We start from the raw sequence: 18,882 nt of genomic DNA, 5'->3' as shown, positions 1-18,882 counted from the left end.
ATTTCATTAAATACTGGAACAAAGACCATTTTACATAGAAAATGAACTTTTACTATGTTAAAGTGACATTAAAGCGGTGGTTCACCCTAAAAAACAAGTTTCTACCATGAAATCCAGCATACTAGCGTGAGCTACAGTATGCCTTTATTTTTATATTTTGCGCCGTACTCAGTTTAATCCCGTAGTTAAGTTTCAGACTCTCCGCGGGGAATAGGCGTTTCTATGCAGAGGGGGAACATGATTGACGGCCGGCTATGGCGCGTCACGCTTCCCGAAAATAGCCGGAGTAGGACTCGGCTCTTCACGGCGCTATACGGCGCCTGCGCACAGACTAGGAGCTGACTGTGCAGACGCCGTGAAGAGCCAAGTCCTATTTAGGCTATTTTCGGGAAGCGTGACGCGCCATAGCCGGCCGTCAATCATGTTCCCCTCTGCATAGGAACGCCTACTCCTCGCGGGGAGTCTGAAACTTAACTACGGGATTAAACTGTGAGTACGGCGCAAAAAAATAAAATAAAGGCATACTGTAGCTCGCGCTAGTATGCTGGATGGCATGGTAGAATTTTTTTTTTTTTTTTTTAGGGTGAACCCTCCGCTTTAATATGTAATTTGTGTACAAAGAGATGACTTGTAATAAAATACTTCTAGGTAGTATGGAGTAAATAGAAAAATAAGGCTTACATTATACACTATACACAGTAAGAAAAAGCATGTCATGGAAAGAGCACTGGAATACTTTAGAGGAAGGATCTTATATTTCATAATTTCTGAATTTTCGAAGTAGGTCAGATGGAGCCTCGGCCGACCAGCGGAAGCGCAGGAGACAGTATGTCATGTCTGGACTTCCTACATTCAAACGAGATAAATGGTTGTTAAAGAATCAAAATTGCCAAAATCATACCAATGCTGTATTTAAGATCATAAAATATAACTCTGATGTATGCCACATTAAAGTGGATGTAAACCCGAAAAATATATTTTTAATTAAGGCTTGCACCTTGTACAGTATAAGATTTCATGTCATCTGTGCCCAGTCTTGCTACAATGGAGAGTTAATCCAGCTTTGAGCAGTCCTCTTTTTTTCAGTGAGATAAAAACTGACAAACAGAGAAATAGGAGTCAGTTTCTCCCCCTTGCTGTGAGTGACAGGCGATTTACATATCTCCGCCTGAGAGAGACATTCTGTGTACTTCAGATCCCCTCCTCCTTTCTTCTCCAGCTCTCCTAGGATTGGCTGCTCTACACTTCAGCATTATTGGGCATGCTGAAGTCATGTGGTGATCTTTATGGGTTTTGACTGGATGTTAAAAGCAAAAGTTCAGTGTAAGAAATACACAGGAGAAAATGCATGTTGACAAGGGCAGTGTGGAGGTGGGTGGGGAGTCTACTGACATCATGACTCCACCCACAGAGCTCCAGACAACAGACCCACCCAAAGAATCTGCAGTTTTTTGGTTCTCATAACAGACAGAGGGGAGACATTTGACAGGTAAGGATACATGCAGGAGGCATGTATATCCGTATAGTTAACCACTATGGCAGTAGTTTAGAAAGAATGAGAGAGGGTTTACATCCACTTTAAGGTGACTGATCCCCTTGCCTTTCATTTGTTAAAAAATTCTAGATATTATGGATCCTTGGGGAAAAATAGGAGTGTTTTGGATAATCTTTTGCATAATTTTATACCCCCTCTCTCCCCCCCCCCCCCCATGACAGTGTTCGGGGGTTCCTCTCCCCCACAGCAGCTGTCACTTTTGAAATCTACATGGCTGCCCAAATCAAACAGTCATGACATTAATTTACAGAAATCTGTGAATTATTGTACTACAAGTCCCATCTGTCCTCCTGGCAGACAGACTAGAGTACAGAGATCTCGATGGAACATGAGTATGGTGTTTACCATATTGATATTCCATTGAGACTTCCCCTAGCTCTCCAACTGAAAATGTGTGTGTCTGTATGGTACCCTAGGTAAATTAAAACTTTTTTTTGGTTGGAAATTGGACCTTAGTTTGTTGGTAAATATTAATGGATATCTTCTGATTTTTTTTATGGTATCAAAGGAAAACTGCCTCAAAAATAGTAAAACAATGTGTAGTTTTGCTGTAAAATTGTGTGCTATTGCTTTGACCCTACACCACAAAAAAAACTAAATAAAAAGAAATTTAGTTATTTTTGACGTGCATAAGGATACCAGATGGGTGACATAAGCACTTTTTGACCTTCCTGTAACAAGGGGTCAAACACCTCTAGTGAGTGTACACCTATTCCTTGAGCACCAGTGCCACCCATCAGTACAACCTATCAGTGCCACCTAATAGTGCCCACCAGTGCCACTTCATCAGTGCTGCCTTATCGGTGCCGCCTTATCAGCGCCCATCGGTTTGCAAAATGTTATAACAAACTATGATTTATTTTTATTTTTATGAATGGCTATTTAAGATTGATGTCACTATACTTAAGCGAGTGTCATCCTTTCTTATCACGTTTTTTTCAATACTGGAAGGTGTTGATTTTGATCTTTAAATGGGCAGCTACACTTTTTCTTATTTTGTTATCTATGTTTGGCTTTCTAAGGGTGCCACACGCACTGGTTTTTGTTTTTACTGACAGAAAACTGTTCCCTGTGGAACATCATTTAAAAAAACATTATTTTTTATGCCCATAATAACTGTATGCTCTGGTGGTGTTTTTTCTGGTTAGAGTCATGCTTAGATTCCTTCAACACTTTGTTTCTTTCACCTCACCAAGGAATGGGTCCTGCCGTCCTTCCTAGCAGAAACAGATCCTGATCTATAACAGGAGTTGGATGTCCCAAAAGTCCTGGGCATCTAGCCCTGAGCCACCTCCTCATTTAGGGCCTCAGAAAGATTGTTCATTGTCCCAACTGGCAAATCCAAGGGGAAAGAGGCCACAGCCAGAACTTTATCAACCTGGATAGTCCAGATCATCTAGAAGGAGTACAGAGCGGCTGGGAGAGACCCTCCAGCAGCGATAAACGCTCATTCCACTAGATCTAGCTTTATTACATGGGCAGTGCAAACTAGAGTGTCCTTGGAGACCATCTGCAAGGCGGAGAGTTGGTCATCACAGCACACCTTACTGTGGCACTACCAGGTGGACCCAGAGGCTCTCATTGGAGTTTGGGAGGAAGACATTCCAGACCTCCATGTCTATTGTTAATAAGATTTGAATATGCATCATGACCCCCCATTGTTTAACTTGTTTTTTTTATCACTTGTACATTGCCATGTTGGTGTCGGTAAGATGAAAAATACTTTTTTTACCTGATAGCATTCATGGAGTCCTGTACACACAATCGGTTTTCCCGTCGGAAAAAGTTGGATGGTTTTTCAGACAGAATTCCTCTCAAGCCTGCCTTGCATACACACGGTCACACAAAAGTTCGGTGAACTTTTGACTGCCAAGAACGCGGTGATGTAAAAGACTACGACGAGCCAAGAAAATTAAGTTCAATGCTTCTGAGCATGCGTCGAATTGTTTCCAAGCATGCGTAGGAATTTTGCGGGTCGGGATTTGTACACACAATCGGAAATACTGATCAGTTTTTTTCCTGACAGGAAAAAAAGAGATCCTGCTCGCTATCTTTTTCCAGCAGTTTTTCCATTGGAAAAAGTCTGATGGAGCATACACATGGTCAGGATTCCCGACCAAAAGCTCTCATCAGACGTTTTCCAACAAGAAAACCGATCGCGTGTATGGGGCATAAGTGTTTGACACAATTTTCCATTTTTCTGTCTCTCTGTACAGAGGCAAAATGTGAGTGGAGAGGTATTAGAATACCTGTCAGATTTTTAATGCTACCTCTGCCCCTGTTAGGGAGATTCACTATATCTTTATCTTGTTTACCATTATCATTGAAAATTTAAGTAGAAGAAAATCCTCAGAAAAGTAATAGAGAGGAAATCTTACAATGGGGAAAATGGTTCTGGTGACCCCAAGGGATTCCTTTAATTTGCAGGAATTTCAACTTCCTGGGTGTGGAACAGGAAGTAAAGGTAAATCTCCCCAATAGGACACAGATGGAAAAAATAACTGACATGAGTTATAACCTTCACTTACTGTATCCAAAATGAAAACATTTTTGCTTAAAGATCTACTTTAACATTTAAGAGCTTCATCACAACAGATCAATAGCCACTAATTCTTGTGTTACCTTCAGGACTTTTAGGTGACAGTAAATCAATATTTTCCTGAGGTTCCTCCAATATGTAATCCTCATTGCGGAGTGGGTTATTCTTTTCTTCCGCATCATTTATAATGTCATCTTGTGCTCCACCTGAAGGCTTGTATGGAGCCTCCAGCATCGCTTCCTTCTTGTTCTTCACGGTCCAATGCATTGACTAAAAACATACATACACAGAATTTACTAATATATCATCAAACCGTATACAATTGTTGTGTTGATTTTAAGTGCAACAAAACGTAAGTATTAAAATCTGTGAGCAGGCAGCAATTATTGCAGAAAAGACATGCAATCTGTCTTCTGTAATATCAAAAACGTACCTGCCTGCTCACCATCTTCTATTGAATGTACACTTAGCTGTGCTTGTGCAGCTCAGCATGCATTCCTGGCACACTCGTTCTGTGCTGGAATGACTTACTCCTGTGTGCATGCACAGGATGATGCCACTCACCCACCGGCCAATCAAGAGGCCAAAAACCTGGCACCCAGAAGGGGGTCAGGCAAACCGTGATAGCAGCCAGTGAGGGATGTAACCGCCACATGTCTGGAAGGTGGAATTAACTAATTCTGGGGGTTTAGTTCCCCTTTAATACATCTACAGTATAGTCTTCCAATAGAACATGTAAAATATGTTCCACCCCGTTAGTTAGGGTATGGTGGTACCCTGCTCTGCCCATGGACCATGTTAGGCCTGGGTGCAGAAGGGGAAAGAATGTTATATGGAGGACACTCATGACATGCAAGGAGATCAAAGCTCTACATCCACAGTTGCCTTATTTTACTATTATATATTTGTATCTGAATGTAGTGTTAATATATATTACTATTTGAACAAATGACAGATTAGACCTTACGGTGATTTCACACTGGTACCTAAGTGTCCTCACCATTATTGGTTTTGTTTTGTATAGTGAATTGGAAAAAAATTGTGTTTTTTGTTTTTGTGTTTGTTTTCAATAAAAATTATCTGATTTAAAAAAGAAAAATATGTTCCAAACCCCTTTTAGGTATCAATGTGAAAGCCAGTATTTAAAAAAATACCAGTCACTAACTACACATCTTCTTGGGACTGGTCCATTAATATTAAACCCTCATAAATAGAGAGGGAAGGTACCATGCTAATATACCCACATCCCACAACATACACAAGAGAAAGGTTTTTGTAGCAAGAGGACTTTTCAAGGGCATATAGAGAATGGGTGATAAATAAAATTATTCTGGCAGAAAACTTCAAAAAGCCAGGTCAGAGAATTAATATTGAGTAGTGGCAGAACCATTAAACATTGTGTGCAGCCATAATGTCACTAGGTATAAGCATTGGGAAATTCTATAGGCTTCCAGTGACCAGGATAGTGATTTGTCTTCCTGACCTGACCCATGCTTTGTACATGTAACCATATGTCAATGACCTGTACGTTCAGCATGTTGATCCCGCCACTTGGGTTAAAGGCCACATACGCCTACTGATGCTGTAATCATACAACCAAATGTTATCATCCGATACAATCGTATGATGGTTAACAATCAAGTAGAGAAATAATTACTCTGCATTTTTGTCTTAATCTGAACTTGTCTGAAAAATGTACTTTAACAGAGATCAAAACTGTCACAACAGTTTTAGTGCTAATTTCAATAATAGCACATTATTAGACTGAATTCCATTAAGTGACTGACGTCAAACTATGCCAAAGTAAAGAAACAGATGTTACAGAAGTATAAAGAGGGTTACTACAGAGCAACAACTCATCTGCATTCTACTACAAAGTTTGGATTAGGAAATGTTTATTTGCTAGGTTCAAAGAGAAAATGTTTTGAAACCACCTAATTCTATTGAAACAAATTCTTGCACAATAGCGCGCTATACGGTCAAAACACACTCCAATGCCAAAGGAAAGCTTTCCTCCAATCAAGTCTCAGCGTTCTCCGGGTCATATTACACACACCCACCAGCACGCAAGCATGCCTTTAAAATAAAATCCAGACCTAACAAAGCCACTGATACAGTGCAGGTACATGTATGGTTACAGTCTTTTAAAACTGCTGTTCTATAAATGAAAATTATTCAGAAAAAAGCATCGCACCTCTCCTCTTGGGGTAATGGTGAGGTGGTCCCCTGTAACAGCAATCACAGTCTTCCTTAAAGGGGTTGTAAAGGACATATTTTTTTCCCCCCTAAATATCTTCCTTTACCTTAGTGCAGTCCCCCTTTACTTACCTCATCCTTCAATTTTGCTTTTAAATGTCCTTATTTCTTCTGAGAAATCCTCACTTCCCCGTTCTGTCTGTAACTCACCACAGTAATGCAAAACTTTCTTCCTGGTGTGGAAAAGCCTCTTGAGGGGGGAGGGGGCGAGCAGGAGTGTCAGGACGCCCACTAACACACAGCTCCTTTCTCTATCTGCAAAGTAGAGAGTGTACTGACTTGCCTGCTCGCCCCCTCCTCCATCAAGAGGCTTTCTCCACACCAGGAAGAAAGCCTCGCATTACGGTGGTGAGTTACAGACAGAAGAACAGGAAGTGAGGATTTCTCAGAAGAAATAAGGCCATTTAAAACCAAAATTGAAGGATGAAGTAAGTGACGGAGGACTGCACTAAGGTAAAGGAAGCTATTTAGGTAAAAAAAAATCCTTTACAACCCCTTTAATTTGCATTGAATCTCTCTATGAATTTGGCCCTTGGCTCTGTCTGTGATAGCAGTCAAAGTTACCTTGATTTATGAACAATTAATTCTTCTTGCATTGTCCAGCAGTTGCTTCTACCCAGCCCTTCTGCCCAATTCTTCAACAAAAAGATGCTTCATTCTTGCCATTTTCTCTCTCTGAATATACCCCCTCCAGCAGGGCAGCTAAAGCCATTGAGCCTTCAGTACATGCCCCCAATCAGGAAAGGTCCAAATAGAAGGCACACTTTTTTACTGATATCCTCTCTAGGCAGAAACCCTGGTGAGAAATAACACTTTGGTAAGGTCAATAAAACTATTTCCCTGGCACCAACATGTCTTCATACATGTGGTAGCATGCTGCTATGGATTGGCACCAGGAAAGAAAAATTCCGGTAAGTATTTGATACAATTTTAAATTTTCCTGGTGCCAATATTGCAGCATACTACCATATGTATGCTGCCATTGATTTTCTGTGGTTCTCTCCTTAATCCATACCACTGAACAAAGATGTCAGAGATTGGTTAGTTCAGAAAAATATTTATAACTCAGTGATTATCTTTCCCACTTTGGTTAATGGAACCCCCTCAAAAGTAACAGACAGAAGCAATCACCAACTGAGTTTAGGGGATTCAGCAGAGTCCAGAAATATATAAACATACAAACTGCCTACAGCTTAGCTTCAAATCACACTAAACATAATTAGTAACATTCAAGCTTAGAGCAGGGCCCCTACACTATCATACTTAGAAAAACTTACCATTTTTAGAGAATCCTGTAAAGCTTCCCATTGCGTAAATGGGATCAAGATTTTGCTCCGTCTCCAGTAATCGTAATGAGCGCGACTTTCTTCATTTGTTAAGGTTTCTTTGGCTTGCTGGAGTTTTTGAAACTCTTCAACTGCAATGTAACAATGTGTGTTCAGAGATTCAATTGTCAACATGAATTAGGATTTAGGGTCAAAAGGTAATTTATGGCAGAAATATCACAGTTAAATGGTGATGGCCAATCCTATGGCTCACCACAATTTTGCATTGACAGTCAATAATAAGGAAAATTTTGCATACATTTTACTATATTTCTTTAATTAAAAATTAAACCAAAGGATTTGGGGTCTGCATGAGGGTATGATTTACCTAAATATAGGTCAGCCTTGCCTATAATATCTGCCTGTTTTATATTAAGAACAGTTACATAAAGTATCATTTTCTGTAATTCAGTAAACACTGCATGGTACTTCAAAATCCCTTTGCAAACCAGAAAACCAACATTATGCTCAAGACTAATTTAAACTTAATTTTTCGCTTATTACGGGATGCAGGATTAGGAGACAATTGGGCTGTACTGAGGGCTACAGAAGGATTTTGACTCTGGGTGAAAGTGTTCATATGCCCCAGCAGAAGCCAAGCCTCTTGCAAGGAAGACTCCTCCTCCCTCTAAGGTCCAAAAAAAATCCTTTTGTTACTCCCAAGCTTTTAACGTCAAAGTTCAGAGCAAAGCCAGGTTCCCAGTTCAACTGCAAACCCTGAGCCTCTATACCTTTTGAAGCCTTCAAACAAGTTCTCTTTGACATGAAGGGACACCCGACTTGGTGGGATATCTGCTGGCCTTTGCAAAACCTGGTCTGAAAGCATCTTGGATTTGTGGTGGCTCAGTAATCCAGTTCTGATGTTGGGAAAATCCTTCCTCCTAGTGTCTTGGGAGACCCTAACCACACATGCCAGCCAGAAGGGTGGGGGAAAAGTCTTGTTTTGGTATATGGGCATGTTAGTGTTTTGTTACTGTTGCCCACCCATCAGCTGGACTATTTTGAATGTCCCCATTGTCTTTGAATCCTGTGTCCCTTAATGAACATGAAAGAAAGGGGAATTTTGTTATTTACCATAATTTCCATTCCCTGGAGTTCATTAAGGCATACAGGTCCAATCCCTCTGTTCTTTGTGTTCTTACTAATAGTACGCTTTTTCATGAACTGACGAATGCTGGGACTGAATAACGAATCTCTAATTTTGAAACATAAGGAAAGAGTATCTCCAATAGCTTTTTGACCACATCAAAACAGTAAACTCTAGGTTGAATGTTATTAAGGAGCCACAGAATTTTGCGATGTCAAATACTATCTATATATTTTACAACTAGGTTCTGTCATTTCTTATAATACAGTTACTATATACAAAATTTGGCTCAGCATTCACTAACAGGCAGACATTTCCAAAGATCCACAGACATTTCATAGACCTTCTTTTACACTGGAAATCCCCCCTTCAGTCTATTATGAATACTGGTGCCAGACTCATTTACAGTGCCTTAAAAATTATTCACACCCCTTGAAATGTACACATTTTGTCATGTTACAACCAAAAACATAAATGTATTTTATTGGGATTTTATGTGATAGACCAACACAGAGTGGCTCATAAATGTGAAGTGGAAGGAAAATAATAAATGGTTTCAGATTCTTTTTACAAATAAATATGTGAAAAGTACGACGTGCATTTGAATTCAGCCCTCCGAGTCAATAGTTTGTAGAACCACCTTTTGCTGCAATTACAGCTCCAAGTCTTTTTGGGGATGTCTCTATTAGCTTTGCACATCTAGAGAGTGACATGTTTGTTCATTCTTCTTTGCAAAATAGCTCAAGCTCTGTCAGATTGAATGGAGAGCGTCTGTGAACAGCAATTTTCAAGTCTGGCCACAGATTCTTAATTTAATTTAGGTCTGGACTTTGACTGGGCCATTTTAACACATTCATATGCTTTGATCTAAACCATTCCATTGTAGCTCTGGCTGTATGTTTAGGGTCATTGTCCTGCTGGACAGTGAACCTCAGCCCCAGTCTCAAGTCTTTTGCAGGTTTTCTTCTAAGATTGCATTTGGCTCCATCCATCTTCCCATCAACTCTGGCCAGCTTCCCTGTCCCTGCTGAAGAAAAGCATCCCCACAACATACAACACAGTAAAGGGGGCTGAATACAAATGCAAGCCACACTTTTCAGATATTTTATTTGTAAAAAAAAAAAAAAATGAAAACCATGTATCATTTTCCTTCTACTTCACAATTATGTGCCACTTTGTGTTGGTCTATCACATAAAATCCCATTAAAATAAATTGATGTTTTTGGTTGTAACATGACAAAATGTGGAAAATTTCAAGGGCTTAGTGTCCACTACACCTCTCTGCCAACCCCTCCACTGGCTTCTGATTGCCCAACAAATGAAATTCAAAATACTAACAACAACATACAAAGTCATTTGCAACTCTGTTTTCAGCTACATCGCTAATCTTGTCTCAAAATATCACCCAAACCGTCCTCTCTGCTCCTCTACCTGCTCTCTAGCTCCCCTGTCCCCTCCTCTCATGCTCGCCTCCAGGGCTTCTCTAGAGCCTCACCCATCCTTTGGAACTCTCTACCCACAGTCTGTCCAGCTATGTCCTACATATCCCACATGTCTATTGGGGGCCCTCAACTCTATGATCCAACAACCTCTTAGGGAATTAAACGATCAAGCAGATTGAAATAGAACTGTCCCTATTCTATCACTCTCTTCCAAGATCTATTGGCTTTCAGTGCTGGTAGTTTGTTACTGGTAGATTTGCTGCAGAGATCCTGGCACGGAGAATGATGCCTCAACTAAATATCCTCCTGACACTATTCCTTCTCTTAACCCTAACCATCCACATAACTCTAACAAATCCTCCCTATAACTCTAAAGCTATCCTTCACTTCATACAGCTAGCCATCCCTATAACCCTAATTTTAACCCTCCCTATAACCCTAACACCAACCCCATATAACCCCAAAATGTAAGCCTCATACTAACCCTTCCTATAACCCAAACATCAACCCCATATAACCCCAAAATGTAAGCCTCCTACTAACCCTTCCTAAAACCCTGACATTAACCACAAATTAATCCTTTCTGTAACCCTAAAACTATTCCTCACACTAATAACCCTCATACTTATTCCTCCTCCAAGCTCAACACTGACTTCGCTCTAATCCTCCCCGTAACCCTAACGCTAACCTCACATAAACCCTAAGTTAACATTATGCCTGCATGTAAACAGAGCAATACCCCACACTAACCCACCCTTTAAACCTAACACTATGTTCACACTAATCATTTTTAACATACATTGAACTTCTTGCTTGCATATCACTTTACTCTTCTGCATCGAATATCAATCCTTCTTAATTCCAAAGATATCAGTGCCAAAATCTCATTTATGTTTTATAGGGTGCAGGAGAGGACACGTCCAACAAAAGCTTTGTGATGAGAAGATTTTTGAAATGCATAACTTTATTTTTCAATTTTTCCTGGAGTATATATAGGTATAATTTTCTAGTTATGAAATTTGGAAAATACATTTACCTGCTTTCTGGTTTCCTGGGTGTTTGTCTGGATGGCGTTCAAGAGCTCTGACTTTATATTCAGCAATAATTTGTTCAACCTGCATAAAAAACACACACACATTTACTAGCTGTGGTTCTGTGTACACATTTTACTCTAGATTATTGTACTGTTAGATTCATCCTGACAATGGTCAGTTATTCCCCCGGAGCACCAGGGACCTGTCAGGATTGATTTTCTTTGTATTTTTTCCTTTATGGAAAATAACCCTTGGTTGAGTCATAGCTGCTCACCTGCCAATGAAAGGACAGGAAATGACAGACCACACAGGTGTAAGATGCAATAGACACGTAGCACAACATCTGCTGTTTTCTTTAGAAGTTTATCAGCAGATACAGTATATTGCAAAAAAGCATCCTTGTGCAATACTCCACGGTAACCAATAATCAGCTTTAAGCAGCTTAGAAAAAATGAAAAAAAGGTTTTGATTTCTATGGATTAGTGCACACAGTTCTTTGCGCTGTTAATAAACAAGTTCATTTGTTCTTCCTCCTCATTCTTAAATGTCAATTTATAAGTACAGAACTCCAAATACTGTAGCTAAGAAGGGCAGTTCAACGGACAGCTGTATCATTTTGGCCTTGGTCGGCTAAAGCAACTCCATGTTTATATTTTAAGGAACTATTGAAGGAGTGTATAGATAGTTAGCCATAGTGACCATTAACTTGTGGCAAGATAGTTATAGCTGTGGATGTTTTCACTGCATCAGTTTATTAACTGGATAAAATACAATGATTTCAGTCAACACACCAGATCATTGTTACAATGTAACCAGTGGCGTATCATCCATGGGTGCAAGGTGTGCAGTGCACATGGTGCCCCCAGGGGGATGGGGCCCACTGTGCTCTGACCCCAAGGATTAGACACATCTGAGGCACTGCAGGTGTTCCTGTCACTGCCGCTCTCTGGCTCTTGCCACAGGATCTGTGTGACTCAATCCTCACTCACACAGATCCTGTTACTGCAGCTGAGAGCGGATGGGAGCGGGCAATGCTTCCCTGGGGCGGGGTGCTGATGTCATCCACTGGAGCCAGGAGAAAGAATTCTACAATTCCTGAGAGATCTTAAACTCTGAAGTAAGGTCTGTGAATATGGAGGGTAGGGGGAATGTGCAGATGAACTGGAGAGGGGCTCGGAAGACCGAGGATGGGGGCTGTAAAGCCTGAGGTTTGGGGGCTCTGAAGACATTCTCACTCCTGCACTATATACACTACATTGTACATGCTTCTCACCAAAGTGTTAATTGTCTTAACAGTTGCTGGTAGTTAAGTAGTCCCTGACTATTCTTGCCAAGGTTTTCTGTAAGGTCGGCTCAGATAAAATGTCAGCTCTCTGACTATCTTCATATCTGACTTCATATCTGACTATCAAATCATATGTGATGGAAGATTTTTGTTTATTTTAAATGACTGTGCTGAGGTTTATATATGTCTGTGAGACTCTTGCTTGTGGCACAGCAATACATACATATTTTATGGGTACAAGAAGGCTTTTGTTTTTGTTAACCACACCCCTTTAAGCCCCTCCCATTGTTACGGCAATTTGGCCACACCATTCGCCGTGCCACGCTACAGGTGCCACTTTATTACTCCAGTTATGGTTCCCAAACAGGCCCCAGGTCTTTTGCAACCCTAGCAACACCCCAGCCACAACAATAAACATGCCCACTCTTTCACACTAAGCATGTGTTTTTTTTATTTGTATATCAAGTAATGGGGTGCAGCTTATAATCATGCACACAAGCCCAATGATCTCACACCCCTGAATGTAACATAATACAATTTGGTGTGGCCACTTTGTATAATTTGTTGATTTCTGAGATAAAACAGAGTTAAGAAGGTCCAATTCCCTTCATATTTCCACTATATCAGAGGCTACATTAGAAGGCAGAAAACATTTGATTTTTAAAATATTATAAGCAAAGTAGAAAAAAATTAAAAATATGTTTTTTAATCTACTCTTTAACACCGATTTCTACTCTCATCTTAATGAGCACATGAAGATTTATGTACTCACTGTCCATTAAGGGACACAGGAAGTCTTTAACCTTTAGGTTAAAGTCATCAAGTTAAAGAGCCACCCGAAAGACCTTCCTCTGAATGTGTAAAAAGAATACCAGGTGGCAGACTTGTAAATCTGGGAAACAGGTGTTTGATGCTGAAAAGCCCATGGGGCACTCATTAGATCAAGTAGAGTGCACCTTGACTAAAAAGGGGGGAATGCAATCCCTGGATGATGGTCTGCTTGAGCCACCTAGAGATGGTGGAATCACTTTACAAAAAAAAACAAAGATTTTACAGCACACTTACCAGCTAGCCTGCAAGAAAAATAAAAAATATACGTTAAAAAACAGAGTTTTTTAGTTGAACACATTTGCAATTATATATAGAAGCTGCGCTGCTTCTCTGTAAAGTGTGGTCCTGGCCTTTATATTTTAGAGTCTCAAAGATGGAGCCTATGTAGCAGTGGATAAATTAAGGGCAAGAATGCCTTAAGGGAGCCCATTCCTCCTTAAAGACGCAGGGACGCATTAGAAGCCCAGCAACTGCACAATGGCAGCTGAAGGCGTCCAAAGTGTCCCCACACCAAATCCAGTAAGCAAGCTATACAATAATGGCAACTACTCAAATTTATGACTAGCTTTTGAACCACTTCCAGACAATAGAGGGAAATTTTCTTTTGGTAAACTGAAGACAGGCAGAGGGACAGAAGGACTGTGGTTGAGGTGAAAGTCAGAAACAACCTTAGGCAAGAAGGAAGTCCTGGACCTGGGCAGTGTCTAAAGTGCAGAGGGCACCAGATTCAGATCTCATGGAGTCACAGGGGAATGGACAGGGGAGCTATATGGAAGGCCCTCTGTACAAATATCTTACAGTGGTCTAGAGTGGTCTCTAAAACATAATAGAAATGGCAAGAACCTGACCCTTATTAGAGCTGAGTGCCAAACGCTGGTCCAGACCCTGCTGCAGGAAGGAGAAAATCAATCCAAAAAACCCACATCAAGTCAAATATGAATTCTATGTCTGAGTTTCTATGTCTTTTAGTTTCTTAGGAATGACAGACTCAAAGAAAGCTGTGTCTCTCAGAACCCGTTCTTCAACAGTCATGGCAGTAAGCTAACAATTGTGAAGCAGGATAGCAAATCAGTCCTTGGGATAGAAGAGTCTGACAGTGTGGCAGAGCCTATGAAGCACATGGCAGGAGTCTTACTAGGTCGGTGTACCAGATCCATGTGGGCTAGTCTAGAGCAAAGAGGATCACTGGAACACCCTCCATCTTGATCCTGCAAAGCAGGAAGAAGTTTCTGGGACACCTGATACAGTGGGAATCAGACATGTTGTGACTGTGTGATGATAAGGCAATGTGTAAGCTTAGGGAAAGAGGCAAGGCCTCAGGTACTCGCGAAAATCCGAGCAGCTGGTAGCAGGTGAAAAAGAAAAAAGGGATCTAGCAAAACAAGTTAGCCATTAACAGAAAAGCAGAAAAGATGTCCGCCCTTCTATGACACTAGCAAAAAAAAACGGGGCATGCTGGTTGTGGGAGATGTTATCCTGGGTTTGCTTTCAGCTTGTTTGCCAGGGTCCAATGCTCCTATATGTGGCAACATAACCTAAAGGTGAGAGACTTCATGTGTCCATCAATGGACCAGAAAGAAACTAGACTCCTCCAAGTACAACAGAAAAGGAGCCTATCTGAGAAATCATTTTTGTGTTCAATCAATTTTATTGTAATTTCACAAAGCAGTGAACTCAGGAAGAAAAGATACCTGAGAAATCCTTTCCGAAGTGTTCAAATGGTCATCAAGTAGACATGCTAAAAATTTGATCCGTGGTGTTGTAGTATATTTATGCCATAAACGTATGCTCCTGTGAGGGATTTTATATCAGAATACTGTATATCCTGAGAGGTAAGCAATAAGCAAGGGAGGTGTCAGTTTTGTAGTAAAAAGTAGAAAATGCAAAGACAACCATGGATGCATCTATAGCCATAGTAGATCGTGTTATTCCCGATTTACCGTGATGCCCAGCAATAAATTAGGGTCCAATACTGTCTGGCTGCTTAATTCTTTATGCAGACAGCAAGTCACAATAGCATTTTCAACAATTCTAAGAAAGCTGTAAGTATTTTAAAGTATATTATTTTCTTTCATTGGAGTAGTAGAATTAGAGGGACAGCTGGATGCACTACAAACATTTTTTAATTAGATTACATTACAGGAACCACTGATGTCAGGCAGTAAGTGGCACCGGGTGATGTGTTGCATTGCAACACAGTGATGTTGCAACAGGAAGGGGACATCCCCGAACTGTTCCCACAAAGTTGGGAGCATGAAATTGTCCAAAATGACTTGAATTGCTTAAGAGTTCCAAGGGGCCAAGCCCAACCCCTAAAAAACAACCCCACGCCATAATCCCCCCTCCATCAAATTATTTGGACCAGTGCACAAAGCAAGGTCCATAAAGACATGGATGAGCTAGTTTGGGATGGAGGAACTTGACTGGCCTACACAGTCCTGAGCTCAACCAGATAGAACCCCTTTGGGATGAATTCGAGACTGTAGGCCAGGCTTTCTTGTCCAACATCGGTGCCTGACCTTACAAATGTGCCTCTGGAAGAATGGTCAAACATTCCCATAGACCTTGTGGACAGCCTTCCCAGAAGAGTTGAAGCTGTTATAGCTGCAAAGGGTGGGCCAACTCAATATTGAACCCTATGGACCAAGACTGGGATGCCATTAAAGTTCATGTGAATGTAAAGGCAGGTGTCCCAATACTTTTGACAATATAGTGTCGATTTTACAGGTAACACTCATGCCCCGTACACACGTGCGGAATTTCCGACGGGAAAAGTTCCCGTCGGAAATCCCGAGGGGAAAGCCTAGAACCTGCTCGGTTCAGTCTTTCCCCTATACACAGCCGGTTTTCCCGACAGCAAAAGGAAAACTGTGATGGAGCTTTGGCCGGGAAACCCGGCCATGTGTATGCTCCATTGCAGTTTTTCCCATAGGAAAACTGCCAAAAACCGCCGGGCAAAAGTCTGTTGGTTTTCCCGACGGGAAAAAAGAGAACTGGTTCTCTTTTATTGTCCTCCGGTTTTTGGTCAGTTTTCCCGTCGGAGCATACACACGGCATACACACGGCCAGGATTTCCGACCAAAAGCTGTCCTCACTGTTTTCTGAAAACTGTTCGTGTGTACGAGGCATCAAAGTATGAAAACTGTGCAAAGATAAATCACAGCAGATTTTTTAGCTCACGAACAATTGATGAACACGGTCTCCACTTGTGCTACTGATGCGCTGATCTTGTATGCCTCTTCGGTGACAGAGTGGGTGGTATGCATTGCCTAGCAAAGTAATGAAGCCCTCTGTGACGTCAAGGAAAGCAAACAGTGTAATTATACTGTGTGATTAATGTAGAAGACAAATGCATAACATGTGTCACTGGACAGCTAAAAATCGTATTCAGCAAAAGCAATTACTTCAGTCTAGTAAAAAATAACAAACATGACAGAAATACTGTATATACTCATTATAGCTATTTAGGGTGGAAATGTAGAGATAGTAGCTATAATAATACCTGCAGAAAATATATGAAATTAGCATTAAAAAGCGGCAATTTTTATGTATTTCCATGTACGTCTGCTTAGGTTATAAAATGGGGCAGTACAGACACACAGATGATGTACCAATAAGCAAAGATGATGTACAATGTGAAATCACCCAGAGCAACCAATCAGATTTCAAAATGGATCATATTAGGCAAATCACAAATAACAAAGATGATTGCCAACTGATTGCACATAGCTTATTATGATTATGTGGGACTAGCCCTTAATATATTTTTTAAATAAATTGAATAAATGTATAAATAAATTAACAAATCTTTTTTTCACATTTTCCTTTTTACAAAGAATATTTGGAATACATTACCACCAAAATAATATATGGGGTAATTGTGGCATTTACTAACACAATATAAATACGTACATACAGAAATGAATATTAAATCTATCCTGTACTGTGCGGTCCCAGACATATATGATGACTCAGGAATTGTAAAACATATTAAATGACGATGATTTCATATAAAAGCTGTTATTTTAGTACATTGGATGCATTATACTAGTGTGATCCCTATTTATATAAAGTAGAATTAAATCAATCTGAATATGTACAATTAATTAAGAGACCCATCTGCAGCATCCAAATATTGAAAACAAATGTCCTAATAAAGGAAGAGATGCAAAGTTGCACAGGACAATGGAATATATTGTGACAAAGCATTAGGCAGGCTGAATAGCGGACATACACACCGTGGACAGCTCATCACATCCTAACAGAGTGTAATAATCTGGCCCCATAGACTCTTCAGTGCACTTCAGAATTGCATCCATCTCTTGATGCAGAAGAAGCAGCAAAGCTCTGATTTCTGTGACAGCTGAGCAGCTCAAGCCTTTATGTACATGGGCAGCTCCCCACTTGTTGCTTGCTATTGGCACAGGAGAAGAGGAGAGGCTGCTGTGCTCCTGATGCATCATGGGAGTTGTAGTTCCTAGGAAAAAGAAGAGGTGTAGGCTTCTTTCTACTGTTTATCTGCATGACAGCAATCTGATTCACTTGTTCTCATTGCTAAAAGAAGGTCATTGACTTGAAAAGGTCAACAAGCCCTAAACATTTGTAAATAAATAGGATTATTTCTTACACAATCACCTAGGACATTGACATGTTCCTAGCTCCTAACTGTCCCCGATTTCAAGGGACTGTCCCCGAATTGGAACAAAGTCCCTCTTTCCTCCTAATTTTCCCCTCATTTTTGTCGGATCTATATAGTTGTATATAAAATACACTTTTTACCTTTCAAAAAGTGTTTTATAATGCTAAACCTTTAAACAAATTTCTAAATTGCGGCATTTTTTTATTTTAAAAGACAGTTGTAAAGGAATAGTAGTGTCAAATAAAGTACTTGTGGGTTTAAAGGATCACTAAAGATATATATATATATTTTTAACCACTTCCATACAGGGCACTTATACACCTTCCCCCCCAGACCAATTTTTAGCTTTCAGCGCTGTTGCACTTTGAATGACAATTGCGCGGTCGTGCTACACTGTACCCAAACAAAATTTTTTATCATTTTGTACCCACAAATAGAGCTTTCTTTTGGTGGTATTTGATCACCTCTGGGATATTTATTTTCTGCCCAAAAAAATAAAAAAATTACAGAAATCTTTGAAAAAAAACGTTATTTTTTTGTTTCTGTTATAAAACATTGTAAGTAAGTACGTTTTCTCCTTCACTGATGGGCACTGATGGTACTGCACTGACGGGCACTGATAAGGCGGCACTGATGGGCACCGATGAGGTGGCACTGATGTGGTGGCATTGATGGGCACTAATATGCGGCACTGATGGGCGGCACGGATGGGCACTGATAGGCGGCACGGATAGGCGGCATGGATGGGCTTGGATAGGCGGCACGGATGGGCACGGATAGGTGGCACAGATGAGCATAGGTAGGCGGCACGGATGGGCACGGATAGGCAGCACGGATGGGCACTGATAGGCGGCACGGATGGGCACTGATAGGTGGCACGGATGGGCAT

At 40.6% G+C, this 18,882-nt stretch overlaps 1 protein-coding gene across 1 annotated transcript; it reads right to left on the bottom strand.

The window, feature by feature from the left end:
• Positions 1-562: 562 nt before the first annotated feature.
• DNAJC12 (DnaJ heat shock protein family (Hsp40) member C12) lies at positions 563-17,829 on the bottom strand. The gene is made up of 5 exons (XM_040362161.1): positions 17,593-17,829; positions 11,241-11,319; positions 7,628-7,767; positions 4,178-4,364; positions 563-846 (listed from the first exon to the last, which is right to left on the bottom strand). The coding sequence occupies exons 1-5, from the start codon at positions 17,815-17,817 to the stop codon at positions 752-754; spliced, it is 726 nt and encodes a 241-aa protein (XP_040218095.1). The 5' UTR covers positions 17,818-17,829; the 3' UTR covers positions 563-751.
• Positions 17,830-18,882: the final 1,053 nt, after the last annotated feature.

The sequence above is a fragment of the Rana temporaria genome, chromosome 8 (assembly GCF_905171775.1).
Source record: "Rana temporaria chromosome 8, aRanTem1.1, whole genome shotgun sequence".
In the NCBI taxonomy this organism is placed as follows: Eukaryota; Metazoa; Chordata; class Amphibia; order Anura; family Ranidae; genus Rana; species Rana temporaria.
The sequence above is the reverse complement of the archived record's forward strand: the minus strand, read 5'-3'. Positions and strand labels throughout refer to the sequence as shown.

Excerpts from the sequence above, each read along its gene's own strand:
- DNAJC12 (XM_040362161.1), bottom strand. The coding sequence starts at position 17,817 with ATGATGCATCAGGAGCACAGCAGCCTCTCCTCTTCTCCTGTGCCAATA. Across the intron at positions 7,768-11,240 it reads CCCAGGAAACCAGAAAGCAG|TTGAAGAGTTTCAAAAACTC; the intron begins GTAAATGTATTT and ends GTTACATTGCAG. Across the intron at positions 847-4,177 it reads GTCACCTAAAAGTCCTGAAG|GAAGTCCAGACATGACATAC; the intron begins GTAACACAAGAA and ends GTTTGAATGTAG.